Source organism: Ptychodera flava, chromosome 11, assembly GCF_041260155.1.
Source record: "Ptychodera flava strain L36383 chromosome 11, AS_Pfla_20210202, whole genome shotgun sequence".
NCBI classification, from domain to species: domain Eukaryota; kingdom Metazoa; phylum Hemichordata; class Enteropneusta; family Ptychoderidae; genus Ptychodera; species Ptychodera flava.
This window is the reverse complement of record NC_091938.1, coordinates 30,294,653-30,312,005: the sequence shown is the minus strand read 5'-3', so window position 1 is coordinate 30,312,005 and position 17,353 is coordinate 30,294,653. Positions and strand designations below refer to the sequence as shown.

The window sequence follows — 17,353 nt, the reverse complement described above, 5'->3', positions numbered from 1 at the left end:
AGGTTATATTATGTCACGTGATAGACATATGACCGAATGGGTGTCAACAAGGTAGTCGCACCATCTTTCCAGGGGGAGTTCGCGGTACAGCAGGTTCACTTGAAACGATAAAACCTGGCATATGTGTGCATCAAAATCAACGAAAGAGGAACTCCTTTAATGGTAAGGGACTCTTAAACGTTTGTTACAAGCTTTTCATATCTCCCTTTCGTTGAAAGCGCCCCAGCATGCAAGAAACATTTGTCTGATAGATCCGACTCACGAAGTTGTAAACTGACAGTCAACTTACAGTCCAGACACTCATCAGAGATATAGCCTGTACAAAACTACGTGCAATGGGGAGGTAGCGTTACACTAATGCGCGATGTCGTTAATGTTAAGTTGTTTAAGGTATTTATCGCTATTTTGGAGCTCATGGCACTCCACTTTGAAGCGCAGGCTGGATGCAAATGCTCTGAACTTTCGCAGCCCTCATGTATCATCTACATGTAGGTCCACAAATAGATAACACCACTACACGGACATGGCCAAAGGTTATATTGGGATCAGCCGACATCCAGTTCAGTTCAGTTCAGTTTAGTTCAGTTCAGTCAATAAGAGGGATATTATAGGTATCCGCTAGAATATCTCTTTGGAACTACATTTTGTAAGCGGTCGTTGATCGAAGGCATTTCCTGTGTTTGTTTCCATTTGTTCACAATCCTTGATATGAAGATCCGTGGATGTACTGAATACAGTAGATTTAACCATGCTTTTTGGTAGCTCCATGAGTTAACAAGCTTGTAGTTGTGTCCTCTTGTTATTGATGGTGTGGCTAGCTGGAATGGTAAGTTCCACACGTTGTAGCCGTTTAAAACGTTGAAAACAAGGATCATGTCTTCCCAGATTACTGTCCAAGCCCTAGCCCTACAGAGTATTACTGGTGTTGTCATTTATCTGCATTGAAGAGATCCGGGATCATGTTTAATATACTACGATGGCTTTTCTAAAGTTTTGCTCCGTCTATTTTGGAGCCAGGGGACCAAGCTTGTACTGCATATTCAAATCGTGGTCTGGCAAGTTGGGTTTACAATAACCATACTTTTTTAAAGATGAGGAGAACACTGCTGAACATAGGTGTAACTATAGTATGGTTTGCTTCAAGTTTGTTCACTCTCCTTGCAGCTGGAGTACACACTCTGCACTGCTTTGATGGTTTATGACTAAAGTGGATAGTTACACCTTTGTCCTTTTTAAGTGAAATATTGGTCACATTGTATATCTTATATGACTTTAATTTCTATAATCAATTTATGCATGGATGCATACTCATCTCCAGTCATTTCACCATTGTGCATTTTATTTCTTGAATTGTGATCTGATTTGGATTATAGGATATCTACACTATAACTTCAATTCCTGGTTCTTGCAAAGTGGTTATTGACATTGACCGTTATGTGATTTTAATCTTTTGTTCTCCTGTGAAAGTTGTGCACAGTTAGTCAATTAGATGAAGCTGATAGAGTACCTACCTCTTTAAATAAAGATTATTTCTGATGTACTAACTACTTGTATGCTGAAAAATAGAAAAGTACGAAAGCTTTTCACGATTAGATTTTCACACTCTGGCAAGTCCATGACACATATGCATTTCTGAAGCTTGAAAAAGTTTGAGTGTCAGGACTAGCAGTTCTAAACAATTAATTGATTATTTTACCTGAAATATTACTGTGGGCCTTTCTAATTCTAGTGATGAAATATCATTCATCCTCATTCAAATGGTTACATCTTCAGTTCATCACCTGACATCTTGAACGTTCATTCATTAGATTCTTGAAAACCAATATGATCATGCTTCAACTAAGATTTAGTGCACTGTACAACTATCATGGACTTCATGATAAACGAAAAGACATCAGAGGAGCCATGGTTACTCAACAAAACCATTGTGTAGTAGCATTGTGGTACTATGGTGACATGCAAGTTGTTGAAAGATCATTGTTAATATCTGGTTAGTGTAATTTTCTTGTGTGATGATGTACAATCAAGATCAATTTACTAGTAATTCATTTGATTCCCAGAGACCAATCAAGTAAGGACTCAAGAGACTTATTTATCAACCTGCACAGCGTGCATGTCAGGTGTTGTATAAGTGTGAACCAGCTTTCCAGTACGGTGCATAATAACCACATTATAGTTTGTGAATAATATCTAAAGTTATCCTCATCACCACTCAAGTTCAAAGATTTTGCATTCTTATTCTTTGGTTTATATGGTAGTTTTGTATTTTACCAACTTAGTATCAAAATTCAATAGCAGTGCCATGTAGTATGTGTCATACATATCAAGCTTCAATATATTAGGACATAATGTCGTCAGTAATATTTTTTTTCACATTTTCACCAAAACATTGAAAATGTGGAGATTTATAGCCAGACCAAAACTTGGTGATTTAGCTGTCCATGCTGTAGTATTCTTTTCAACGTGCATAGTATTCATATTTGTCTGGTAATCTGCTCCACAGTAATATTTACATGCAGAGTACTGTGTACATGTAAGCATTTTGAACCCTAAAACAGGATTTTGTTATTCTGTAGGTCAGTGTTTGCCATGAACTAGGGTTCTTGAGAGGACATTGATTCATACACCGTCCCTCTACCCACGGTGATTCATACAAGTATTATGACAGATTCTGATATTCAGGAACATTAATACTGGCAACACATGCTGAGAAAGTTCTGACACAATTTGTATCTGAGGTACATGAATGATCTCAGTTTACAATATTTATTTTATTCGCTTATTGAAAGTAAAAGTTCTACACAGCCAAAGTGAGTAGTTTGGTAATTCTTATCCAGTGAGTTGGTTTATTGTTATTTCAGAGAAAAAGTGATTGTCACAGACTGCCTTGTCTCTTTCACAATTCTGTAAGGGGCGTATCAGATTTCACATACAATGCAAATCCCAAAGCTGTCAATTTGTGAGCTTAATGTCAATAAAAAAGTACACGAAGTCAGAAATTGTTGACTGGAATTAATCTTAAGATCTATCAGACTCAGTGATTGATATTTCAAATCAAATACAAAAGTTTGTGTGAATTCATAGATACAGTATCAGCTGGTATGGTATGTGTAATCATGTACATGTTCAATAGATTTGTAGCTTAAATTTCAAGAGGATTTTCTCTTGCTGTCAATAGTGTACCGGTATGTACTGTAATTGAGTAAGCTTGCATGCTACTTTAGCTACTTATGGTAGTCACTGTTGAACACTGTTTACTCGCAATATAGTATAAACATTAGTATTTACGGTACAGTATGTAAGGTTGTGTTAATAGTTTCATGCTGTGAATGCTTCATCCAATCAGATGCCATATAATCAAATGTCATTGGTTGTTATATTTATATACTAGGTGTACTTGACTTCACAAATTCACTATCTCTAAATGTTGCTGTTCAAAAACTTACACAGCTACATGTATAGTACATTGCATGTATACAGAATCCTCTTCAGTGTTGTTCTCCAAAAAAATTGACATTAACCAATTACCAATGTATGGATATAACTGGCTATCTATGTAAAAAAACAAATAATCATTGAAACCTGATCAAAGTTTTAACTGTAAATGTACACGTACATTTGCTGGTGTTGCCTTTTTTCATGACTGTTATACTTTCATTTTGTATGCAGTACTATCCTTACAAATTCATATTTATTTATCATGATTGGTAAATTTTCTACATTCAGTAGCATTGTGAAATCAGGGCATATTTTTAGAATAATTCTACTGTCATATGATTTGTTATATAGATAGAAACTGACAGTCAATCGAAACTCTTCTTGAGTCTTTTGTTAATCTGAATACAGCTACAGGGTGAATCATAACATATTGTCTGGATTTAATTGTGGTCAGTGCTTTGTTGTGTCAACCAGGAAGTAGTATGGTCAGTGTGTACATCTCTATGGTGTGTGCTTATTGTAATGTTACAGACGCGACATTGTGGAAACACTAATACATTTACTGCAGATATCAAGTCCTGTGTATTCTGACATTCAAAGGTACAGCGGTACTTGGACTTGTCACAAAAAAGGAAAAGGTATATTTAACGACATGAGTTGTATTGAAAATGTACATTTCCTTGCCTCTTTCATTTTCTGATTATACAATGGAATGTATTGTTGTTCAAAAGGCAAAAGAAACACCATTATGCAGTTGCTAATAGATAGATAGGCTTCACAAGATGATTTTAGCATTAGTTACATTACATGTATGCTGCGATGACACTGGTTAACACTCTCAGTCTTTTAATAGTCCAGATGTCTGTAGAATATTTGATGAGATATATAAGTATTATACATTTAGAGTGTACATGTCAGGTATACATTCCCTGAATTATGCAGTGTCACTTGGCTTTCCCTGTACTGTCCCTAATGTATCATTCATTGCTGACAATGTGTCTGGAAACCCTAGACCATATTGATTACATTTGCTGTGAGCAGAATTGTGGTAATTACACCTGGGCTATACAGGGAATATCTTTGAACAAAGTTCAGACCATGGCATGACTTTGTATAGTGGGATTAACCCTTTTCCTGCCAAGTCGGTGAAAATCCGCTTGAAATTCGGTGTAGCCAGAATCTAAGCACTGGTGACCGTTATTCTCCCAACCCGGTGGAAATCGGACCCTTTTTGGGTACCCCCTTTCCTGCCAAGTCGACGGCACTACGTTTTGCTATCCCTGTGCGTTTAGGGGTCATCCGAGGAGAGGTTTTCTGACAAGGAACGCCTTTTCCCCTCGAAATGGGTTCGCAGGGAGTCGATAGACAGGGAAAGGTGCAGAAACCTGTCCGCCAGTCCCCCACATCCGAGGGGGGCTGGTTTTTTTTTACCGCTTTTTAGCGGACTTGGCAGGATAGCATGGTGACGTTTTCTGGCGGAGTTGGACGTACTTGGCTGCCTGGCACTATAGAGATTGCTGCCGAACTTGACCAACTCGGCAATGCTAATCTAGAAGGCTACCTCTTGCAAACGACTTGGCAGATGGTGCCGATGGTGCGAGACGAAAGTCACTTATTCAGTAGTGCGTGACTGAAAATGAGAACGTATTTTTGACGGGACGGCTCGACTTGTTCCTCCGATGGAACGGATATGAACGACTCGGAAATACCATTACAAACTGGTGTCCGACGTACTAAGCTGGGCTTCAGCTCTGCAAGTTCAAGCCAGGCAACGTCCTTCACCGCCTTGGCCATGCCATTCAATGGACGTAGCTTTGGATTTTTTATTTATTCCATCGTCCGAAGTATTGGCTCTGGTTTGCAGGCAAACGTATCCTCTTGCCGACGCATTGGTAACTACGTACGCTGTTTGCGTACAGAGAATTCAAAAGGTGACATAAGGTCAATATGCTGTACGGGGATACCGCCTGCACTTAGCAGGGACTGCTTTTGTTATGCAAACCAGCTAGCAGTACAATATGGCTGCCAGGCATGTGGACACGTCGATGGCTAGAACAATGGAAGCATATTGCGTTGTACCAATGCATCGCAAAAGTGAGACTGACGACTTGGATGTAGTGACTGTTATCACTGGTTAGCTGCAGCCCAATCCATGTAGGTACAAACCCGTACCTGACTGAGGACCACTCGATTAAGTCGGTAATGAACGGTAACACTCGTAAGCCAACTCCCAAATGAGCTGGCTTAACTACGTGGAGCTGTGCTTCAATGGCTCAGCCATGTCGTTAATACAACAGCAAAAACGTAGTTTTTGTGCTACACTGCCAAATCGTTGAAGGTACGTATTCAATTGACCCTACCCTGGGGAAACAGGACAGGTTTGCCGGTGCTGCGCCGCACCCCTAGCACGACCCCCAGGGTCTCTGACTAACAGACGAGTGAGGTGATGTTTGTGCCTAGCGGACGTGCGCAATACTGAAGGAGTTTATTTCAGAAAAAATAAACATTAAACGGCAATAAAATGACGCACTCCCAGGGGCAAACAAAGCCGGTGACCTCAATTTTTTTCTGCAGTAACCCTTGAGCTCCTTCCCCTGTCAATGGGCATGTAGAAATTATCGAAGTCTAACACGTATAAGTACGGCTAAAACTACCCTGAAAATGGGCGATTTCTGCCAAATGCCTGGCAGGATAACATGCAGGAGAGCCAATCTTTTGCAGGACATATTATGGGGCGGTTTTCTACTGACTTGGCAGGATAACGGACAAGGGCGCTCGGCAGGAAAAGGGTTAAAGTTAGGTGTTGAAGTTCAAACAAAATTGTGAACAAATGTCTGGCACATAAATGTAACTCTTGAGATATAAATAGAATGATTTCAAGACACTGAGAATAATTAATGACCTGTGTCATGACAGGTAGATTTGAATTGTTAATGTATCAGGTGACATTCAATTGTTTGGCTGATAAAATAATAGACTTCTGTACAACAGGGCAAACCATTGAACACATGGTAAATACACAGTAGCAGTCATATTTGTATCACTGGCAGAGTTGTATTTGAAATTTATTTTATTATTTGTGATGTATCCTGTCACTGATTTGCTCTGAAATGTACTCTTCTCAAAACTTTTGTACTTTTATCTTTTGTATTGTAAGGTGAAAACTTGGCCCATAACTGCTTCAGAATTTTCTTAGATTTCAAAGAAGAGGATTCTTCATTCCTTTCATTTTTCAATGCACTTTTACTTGCCTTTTCTGTTTTTATGGTGTGGTCATCAGACTGGACTGGTCATATATCTGAAAATCATTGTAAAATCCACATTGTAAAATGCAGTTTGAAGCAGACAACAGTACTAATGCATACAATAGTGTCTGATCTGCCTGCAGAAATCATGAGTAAAAAAAACCTGATCGATATAAGACTGGAAATTCCAATTTTTTTTTTCAGGTTCACTGGAGAAACCTGGAATAGGAAGTGTGAGTCATCATCTACCCCCCACTGTGAGAGTGAGTTCAGAAGAAAGGCAGAAATTGATATCATAGTGTTCTACGTAACTGGGGAGTATTAAAGGAAGCGATTAGTGACTTGTAACAGTACGTGGTGTTTACACCAGGACAGAGTAATGGAAATGGATACACATGGCATCTAAGCGTGTACGTGCTTCAAGTTGTAGTGATGATTTTGGAAGACTCAATAATATCGTTGTCATGTCCAGCTGTATGAAACAACCTTAACAAGGATGTGAAGATGATGTTAGAGATCTGTCATGACATTAAGTGCTTCCTTACAGTACATCTTATAATCTCAACTTTGTAGCGTGTTGCTGAAAGTTCAAATCTGTCTCGAGAGAAGATGGCATCACGAGCTTTGGTAATCGGCAGAGACGACGACGATGACGCCAAAAAGCTCGCCGAATACAACATCAACCCCCATGTCAACATATGCAATACGTTTTGGAGACCGAACTTGACCTTTCATCCCCACCACTATGGCGGGATATTGGTGGCGTTTGAATCGCTGTGGCCCAACGGAGAGGACCTGAGGGTGCTCGTAAGGGATGTCTTTGCACAATCAGCATTACGAGAAGCCGTGATAGAATGCGCCAAGCTGGTACTTCGGTGCGGACCGGTCAGAGTGTTAAAGGAACTGCTCAGATGTAGAATCATAGGTCAGTGCTTTCACTTCATTTTATACCTCCGCCAACTTTCATTGAATTGTGAAATAGCTAGCATCACTGTCAGGTATAAATGGAGTTCAGACATTTCCATGTACATGTATTAAAAGCTAAAAACCAAACTCTACTATTGAGAGCTGCCTATGTTGTGTTTGCCTTTGTTATCACACATAAAATGAAAAATTTCTGTAGACATTTGCTTGGGGTATAGCATAGACACTTTCATGCTAGTTTGTGTGCCCTTAGCGCTTGACTGCCAGAAAATCACCAAGCACAATGTCCTAACCTGTTGTGCAATACTCTCAATTATTATCCTGCATGCAGACTAGTTTCATTTCAATGCCAGCTTCAATACATATACTGTGTGTAGACACATAAAAGATAAAAAGCTGTGTCTTCACACCAGACATGAAGAAAACTGTGGAAAAAGCCTCTTCATTCTGTAAGTTTGCAACATTTCTGGGGCAAATTAATTAAGTCAATGAAAGTGAAGGCCTAGGTGTCAGAAATGATCAGCACTATACAGGATGGAAATATTATATTACACTATCCCTCAAGTTTCTACATTAGAAAATCCATTGCTAGACAGCAGTTCATCAAGAACATTGTATTAAGTCAATGCTGCCTACATGTACATGTACTTGGTGGAACAAACCTGTTTTTGTGTCTTTGTGTGAATTAAGGTCAACTACAGTACTTTCTGCAAGACTTGTGTTTTCACAATGAAGTCTTTGTTATCTGCTGGTGTCTACACCTTGATCACAAGATTTAGGTCAAAGGTCTTGGTTGTTGGTTTTTGCAGCCATTAGTTGATGGAAAATTTGGGTCATAGCGATACATGTGGGTGTTATATAGAATAATGCCTTAGTTATTAAAGCCCAGTAATGGATGAGAAATTTTGTTCACTGAAACTTTCTGCATGCAATCTTCCATTATCTGTGAATTGGGGGAGGGGGAAGTAGGGAGAGAGAGAGATCTCAGAAGAAGATAAAGCTTTTCATGGAGAGACAGGTGTTATTGACAAGCCACTTTTTATTACCCTGCATTCATTGAGATATTTCATGTGCTGAAGTCTCAAATAAATACAGATAAGAATTAATAACATCTTAAAGACGGCACATGCATAAAGCATTGTTGGATAATTATGTAGATCTTTTTTATTACAGAGTGCCATATTAGAAATTAATAAGATTATGTGGTTCACTACTGGTGGGTGTTGTATGTATGAAATATGAGAACTTTCATTTAGAGTAGACTGGAGGCGATGCATTCAGCGAAAAAATAAATATCTTCTGATTGAACGAGCAAATTTTATGTTACTATATGAGATGTTCCAGACTTCCATCCAAAGCTTTAGGCAAGTAACTCCCATGAGGTCATGACCTGAGTAACAATGAGGTCATTGTTGTGTCAAGTAAAGTAGAGTCACTATTGATTATAGTGCGCAGGGTATTCATGTCAGTGTCTGGGCAAATGATTGCAATGTCACTCTACATGATAGCCAGATAGTTATTGCCACAATCCAACATACAAGTATTACAGCTGTTTGTCCATTTTAATGATAGTCTATCAAATCTGTAATCAATTATTTGGCAATTCTCTTGTCATAGGCATGCGTATACAGTAGATTGATTTAAAAGGAGGGTATAATACATTCTGTAAAACAAAACAACAGTCAAATGTGGCAGAATGTCTTTGGCATAATTTCTCTGCTCTTGAAATGAGATATAAACTGTTTTAGCTCCACTGTCAGAGATGTGGGGCGTATTAGATAAGTTGGTTGTCCATTATCCTTAGTTGACTTTGCTCTCTTATTCCACAGCCAGTGTCTGAAAACATTTTAATTCAGTGTATAAGTCACTCAGGGTGGCCGACCTTGGATTTTTGCAAATAATATTGAAATTTGCTAATGGGATTTTTGGGGGCAGGTTTTTCACATTTTTTGTCAAGACCTTGTTTTCTCTGATACCACTGGTCTTACATCTTCCACATACAGCAGTGAACTCCTCAGTTAAGGTCTTCTGAAATTATATAACATTTGCATAAAATCTGCATGTTTACATTTTTGAGAATTTGTTTCTCATTTTTTGCCTAGTCTTCTTCAAAACTGTTCTCTGAAAACTGTTAGTCCAAGAAGAATTAAATTTGGTCGGTAACTTCCAACGGATGACATTGATTTTTGAAACTACTGCAACCTCCATTATGAAAATATATCATAATTTGGTGACTGCAATAATGATGTCATAGTTTCATCATTCATATAGATGATGAAGTTGAATGGAACATCTGACATGAATTGGGGAATTTCCATCTCAGTCACACAAGCCAAAGGGCAGTTAGTAACAGAAATTCCCCTACATTTGTATGTAAGACATTCTGTGTCAGCCCATAGGGCATGGGATTGCATTTCAATTCCTTCAATACTTGCAGAAGCTGCATTGTTGTATCATATGATATGCACTCATGTGTATAGCATTGCTGTTACCTCGTTTTGATACTACTGTGTACATCATAAACAAAATCAATGCAATTCACTTAAACACTTTGTGTGTTAAAGTTAATGTCTGACATGTATAAAATCTGATGTATTAGGATTAATATTGATTTAATAAAAAAGGAATATAGTAGTGTTGGAATGTATATTGTGAACAATGTAAACATACCGTAAATAGTAATATTAGCAGTAGTAAATGAATGTATTTCTTTTGAATCTAGTCATTGTGAAAATTGAGCAAATTGTTGGTCTGGCCTGTACAAATGTACATATGCATCTCAATTTGTATGTGTATGCAGTATAATTATATTGCAGTATAGTTTTGTTTCAGATATAAAAGAGTGTTGCAGTGTCCCAATGTATTGCAAAAATTAAAAAAATGGTTTTCTTGTGCAATGTACATGCAATTGTATACAATGAAGTATACATACGGTACATGTACATGTATCATTCATGTGTACATATAGATAGAAGGATTACGTGATTCTGTTGTCTGGTTGTAGGTTTGAGTCAGCGCTTTGAACCATTGGGAAACACAATGTTACATCTAGCGTGCATTGCTAGGAATCAAGAAGCCGTAACCTATCTACTCTCTCAAGGCATTTCAACAAAACATACTGACAAATTTGGTAAGTACAGTACATGTTAGCCTCTCCTCATATTCCTATTCCCATCCCCATACATTATTTTATTTGGATTGAAACTGAAAAAATAGAAAGTGAAATAGTAGCTGTATTTAGTTTCACTATAAATGCTATTCTGACCATAATTTTTATCACCTCTAGTGTTTTTGAGTTTTTGAGTCAGTATATAAAGATCCTTTATCAGATATTTTAACTCAAACGAGGGTGAAAGGTTATAGGTGAGATGTCAAGATTCACTTATTTAACCTACCATAAAAACAAGTATCTTTTGACCTATGTACAATTGAAGGTCTACAGTACAGTTTGATCTGTGCACATGATTTATAGCTGCAAATAGCCTCATTCCTCGCAGTTCAGCTGATACTGGAAAATGGATGTGAAAGCTGTGACGATCATAATGTGCTCACATGATGTTGTCATTCAGTCAGTAAAATACTGTTCATGTATTTAAGGAGATATTTCTCATGTTAGGTAAAGTGGTTATCATAAACAGAATTCACAAAAAAACTTTGTGAAAATTATTTCAAATTGGTGTATCAAGAAAGTTATGGCAAGTTATAATCATAATAGATGATGTAATCTTCCAGTGAAAATACCGGTACATGTAGCTTCTGTTATTATTTTTAATCAGTGATATCATCAGTTGATTCTTTCATTGTTTCAGGAAGGACAGCTGAACAGGTGTGTTTCTGTAGTAAAACTAAGAGACTGCTGACAGTGAGAAGTATTACACCAATGAAAAGACCCAACACACCAGCATCACTACAAGATAAAGACACTCTCTTTGAACTGATCACACACTCCAAGAGTTATGATGAAATTCAAATCAAACTTCAGGTAAGCTGAGACGTACAATGTATGTGTAATGTAATGAAATGGTTGTTGGTATGCTAGCAATGTGTGATCCTTCATCAGTTGTATTTGTTAGATTTTGAAAATTTAGATACTGGGTATATTTAGTGTTCATTATTAGTCATTATCAGCTGATGCAAATAAAGTCAAGAAATAATAAAAGATGATACGTCAACAAAAGTATTGTGTTTCATCTGTGTATTTCAGTTTTTGCCATATGTAACATATTACAGACTGACGAATTTCATCCAATTGATCCATTTACTGTATTTTTTTGCAGAGTTTAGATTTTGACATCAACAAGGAAAGGAACAATGACGGGGACACATTATTTCATAGTGCTGTCAGAGTAGGTAAGTCATTAACAATGATGGGGACACATTATTTCATAGTGCTGTCAGAGTAGGTAAGTCATTAACAATGACGGGGACACATTATTTCATAGTGCTGTCAAGTAGGTAAGTCATTAACAATGATGGGGACACATTATTTCATAGTGCTGTCAGAGTAGGTAAGTCATTAACAATGACGGGGACACATTATTTCATAGTGCTGTCAGAGTAGGTAAGTCATTAACAATGACGGGGACACATTATTTCATAGTGCTGTCAGAGTAGGTAAGTCATTAACAATGACGGGGACACATTATTTCATAGTGCTGTCAGAGTAGGTAAGTCATTAACAATGACGGGGACACATTATTTCATAGTGCTGTCAGAGTAGGTAAGTCATTAACAATGACGGGGACACATTATTTCATAGTGCTGTCAGAGTAGGTAAGTCATTAACGACGGGGGGACACATTATTTCATAGTGCTGTCAGAGTAGGTAAGTCATGGAGACACATTATTTCATAGTGCTGTCAGAGTAGGTAAGTCATTAACAATGACGGGGACACATTATTTCATAGTGCTGTCAGAGTAGGTAAGTCATTATACACAAATAATTCAGTTTGGGCAGTGTGTATCTTATCAAGTATACTCTGTTCTTATTGCCTTCTCACACAGTAAGAGAACATGCACGGTACTTTATAAGTAGAGTTACATCAATATTAGAGCAAAGTATCTATCATGTATTCCAACATCTCTATGTACAACACATATCTTCAAATTCTTTCTCTCTTTAAATTTTTTCAAGCTCATAATTTTGCCATGATTTTCAAGAAAATTTTGTGATTAATATTTCATACTTTGTGAGATATATTTGCATGGTAGTGTCAGTTTAACAAGACAAAGTGGTCAGTGTGCGGACTGTTGAGAGTTTTAAGGTTAAAGGTCACAATGACAATTTGTTGCTAAATAAGAGAAGACTGATGTTCTTTCTGAAGTTGAATTAACAGGTAATCCAGAATACCCCCGGTATCTGTCAGCTGATAATACTTAGTATGTGAGAATGCTGAGTAAATTTTAGTCATATCTGATTGAATCCTGTTTATTGTTCACCATAGGTTTATCACAGTTAGGCCTTATATTGTCACTAGTTCATATTCAGTGTGCGGACATTGAGGAATACACACGCTATGGTATGACTCCATTGTGTATTGCTGCAGAATATGGCTACTCAGTCATTGCTGAAGTAAGTCAAGTTTCATCTTAAAACCCAAATTCTTCCCTTAAATCTGTTAATCCTTTGTTCAATACTGACTGTACTTACTGTACAATCCTTGCCAATAAAAGGATAAAACCTACTTCCTCCTTTCCCACCATTCTAAGTCACAAATTGAGAAGTACATGACAATACATGTATTTTGAAGACTTGGTTAACCCTGTAATTTCTGCGCAGAATGTTCAAGAGCATCGTCTTTTACCAAACATACACTGAACAGTTAAGAAAAATAACAGACAAATCAACATACTTTTCAGTGTCTATTATACATCCATGACATTAAAATGGAATTTATGAAGTAAAATACAACAATTCGTCAGTAATTTTGGTGTTTGTATTGATATGCAAAAGATCTCTGTTTGTCCAGATGAACTAATATTAACATTTTTGGGAAGTTCTTATGCATTTCTTGAATACCAATTATAAACTTTACAAAAGTAGTTGGGCTTTGACTGTTTTTCCCTTTTCCAATGCAATAACATCAATAGTTGAACAAATGCACTTTAGCAAAATAGGACTTTGGGCATCAGCATGGCTTTACCCATCTCCTACAAGTAAAGCAGTAATATATCAGCTACTTTCAATGTAACAAATGTCCACAGTTCTAATGACCCAACACATATGAGTTTATCCATGACATTTTTTCTATGTCAGGTTTTGATATGCTGTCTTGGTGCTGACCCAAACAATGCTAATCCTAGGAATAGATGGACACCATTACACTATGCTGCCACAGAGAATAAACTAGATGTTGTCAAGTAAGCATTTCTCTTCTTAAGGTAGTATGCGCCTCGGAAGTGAAAGAATTAAACTTTTGCTCAAACATTCCTCGAGGAATCTTTCAACCATTCTCTTTCAAAAAAGAATAAAAATCTGGGGTCACCGTGCAAATTTTGATACTGGAGAAGCAAATTACCCAAGGTTTACAGATATTTGAAATTCAAAATGGACTCAATTCTATGTTAACTCTATGGAGAAAAATAAAATTTTCGATTTTAGAAAAACTATAACAGTGAAACAGTGAAAAGTTTTCTTACACCAAGACCTTTAAAATGAGCCCCTTCTTCTTCTTCTTCTTCTTCTTCTTCTTCCGAGTCTAGCTACCCTCAATAAATTGAAGATTTTGCTAGTTGTGCGCAACTGAATTTACAATGTACCGGTAGATAATCACTCATAGAAATGTGCTACTTTGGCTTTGAAATTTTCGAGTGTTTCTGCTGTCACAATGTCTGCGGGTAAATTGTTCCAGTCAATAATAATTCTTGGGAATGAGGATTCTTTCCTGTAGTCTGTCTTAAATTTTGGAACCTTGTACGTTCTACAGTGCATGTGTCTTGTGAGCCTATTTGGGTGTTTTAGAAATTTATCGTTATCAATGGCTACTGATTGCGTACTAATTTTAAATAACATTGCAAGTCTGGTCTCTTTTCTACGTTATCCTAGGGATTTCCATTGTAGTTTTTAGCTCCCATAGCCATATGTATATATGGCAATGGAAGCTATTCTTATAGGCTAGGGAAATGTCTGTATGTATGTATGTCTGTATGTCTGTATGTCTGTATGTCTGTATGTCTGTATGTCTGTCCGTCAACATCAAAAACTCCAAAACCGCTGTACATTTCATCTTGATATTTGGTGTGTACATGGATGATGGGCTGTAGATGAGATTTTGTTCAAATGAAGTTGTCATTGCCAAAAATATGCAAATTAAGTGAAAAAATGTAAAAACAGTCAAAATTGAAAAAACTCAATAACCACTGAGCAGATTACATGAAAAATTAGCATGTAAGTACTTTGGGCTGACATGAAATGATTGTGCACATCTTGGGTCAGTATCTTGGACTTGCTATTTTTCATGAATTTTTTTGTAATTTTCTCCCATTTTTGGTCAAAAAATCTTCTTCTCTGAAACCACAAGTCCGATTGATTTGAAACTTGGTATGGAAGTGCATAGGAGTGACCTTTCCCAAATTTGGGCAAATCGTGTTGAAATTTGCGTATTTTTAGTTTACACGTCCATAGACTCCCATGTATAAGGCGGATCTCCATAGACTCCCATGTATAAGGCCACGAAAAATAAAAATTTAGTTTCTCATATTGCAAAAAGGATGTAGTGACACAATTTTTAGTCCCCGTGGATGAAGTCAGGTGGGCTTATAGATTGGGTCATGTCCGTCTGTTCGTCCATCCGTGAGTCCATCCGTTCATGCAGATATCTCGGATATTTTGACAAAATGTCATGTGACCTTAGTGACCTTTGACCTGAAATATACATATTTGTCCATTACTCAGTAACCACAAGTGGTACACCCTTCATATATGGTATGATGGGACACCTTATGACGCCACATATTGTACCTCATTAATTATGCACATATCTAATTTTGAGCGAGCCAATAGAGCTAGAGGTCTGATTTTTGGTATATAGGGATAACTTAGCAAAACAGTTTTTTTGACAAAATGTCACGTGACCTCGGTGACCTTTGACCTCAAATATACATATTTGTCCATAACTCAGTAACCACAAGTGCTACAGCCTTCATGTATGGTATGATGGGACACCTTATGACGCCACATATTGTACTTCATTTATTATGCGCATATCTAATTTTGAGCGAGCCAATAGAGCTAGAGGTCTGATTTTTGGTACATAGGGATAACTTAGCAATACAATTTTTTTGACAAAATGTCGTGTGACCTCGGTGACCTTTGACCTCAAATATACATATTTGTCTATAACTCAGTAACCACAAGTGCTACACCCTTCATGTATGGTATGATAGGACACCTTATGACGCCACATATTGTACCTCATTAATTATGTGCATATCTAATTTTGAGCGAGCCAATAGAGCTAGAGGTCTGATTTTTGGTATATAGGGATAACTAAGCAATACAATTTTTTTGACAAAATGTCAGGTGACCTCGGTGACCTTTGACCTCAAATATACATATTTGGCTATAACTCAGTAACCACAAGTGCTACACCCTTCATGTATGGTATGATGGGACACCTTATGACGCCACATATTGTACGTCATTAATTATGCACATATCTAATTTTGAGTGAGCCAATAGAGCTAGAGGTCTGATTTTTGGTATATAGGGATAACTTAGCAATACAATTTTTTTGACAAAATGTCAGGTGACCTCGGTGACCTTTGACCTCAAATATACATATTTGTCCATAACTCAGTAACCACAAGTGCTACACCCTTCATATTTGGTATGATTGGACACCTTATGACACCACATACTGTACCTCAATAATTATGCACATATCTCATTCTGAGCAAGCCAATAGAGCTGGATGTCTGATTTTTGGTATATAGGGATAACTATAGGAGAGAAATTTTTTGACCAAATGTCATGTGACCTCGATGACCTTTTACCTAAAATATATGTTTATGTCAATAAATAAGTAACCACAAGTGCTATGTACTTTGTATTTAGTAGGATGGGAGACCTTATGACAACACATGCTTTACGTCATTAATTATGTACACATCTAATTCTGGGCAAGCGAATAGAGCTAGAGATCTGATTTTTTGGCATATAGGGATTAATTAGCAATATAATTTTTTTTTTCAAAATGTCATGTGACCTCGATGACCTTTGACCTTGATTATACATATATATGCATATCTCAGTAACCACAAGTTCTATACCCTCCAATTTTGATAGGGTATTAGACCTTAAGATGTCACATCTTGTACCTCATTTATAATGCGCATATGTATTTCTTGGCTGGCCAATACTGCTAGAGGTCTGATCTTTTTTCCCGATTTAGAACCATAACTTAGACATGCCTCGTACGTTTCAAATTGGGAACAACGACATAGACCTATGTGCCCATAGATCTCAACATATACACTCCAGTGATACTTCTTAATGACCACATTTTCCTGCCCCATCAAGACTAATACTCCTATTACAAGTGGGGACTATGTCATTGGAAATGACTTGTTGAGTTAATGATTGTATCACAGTATTCAATATATCTAATTCTGTATTTTTTCCATTTTATATTCTGAATAAATACATTAAACATATTTCACTGTCTCCGGTACATTACATTTAAGTATTTTCACTTCATGCACTTTATCCCTTTCACACATGTTCAAATATCTGACCAGAGAACAAA

At 37.2% G+C, this 17,353-nt stretch overlaps 1 protein-coding gene across 2 annotated transcripts in view; it reads left to right on the top strand.

The window, feature by feature from the left end:
* The first annotated feature begins 26 nt into the window (after positions 1-26).
* LOC139144072 (ankyrin-3-like) overlaps positions 27-17,353 on the top strand; it is a 35,470-nt gene continuing 18,143 nt past the window's right edge. For both annotated transcript variants that reach the window (XM_070714728.1, XM_070714726.1), the window contains exons 1-7: positions 27-162; positions 6,888-7,608; positions 10,612-10,737; positions 11,417-11,589; positions 11,885-11,957; positions 13,052-13,179; positions 13,864-13,967. In XM_070714728.1, coding sequence (XP_070570829.1) covers positions 7,293-7,608; positions 10,612-10,737; positions 11,417-11,589; positions 11,885-11,957; positions 13,052-13,179; positions 13,864-13,967 — 920 coding nt within the window. In that variant the 5' untranslated portion in view covers positions 27-162; positions 6,888-7,292. The remainder of the gene's footprint in view (positions 163-6,887; positions 7,609-10,611; positions 10,738-11,416; positions 11,590-11,884; positions 11,958-13,051; positions 13,180-13,863; positions 13,968-17,353) is intronic.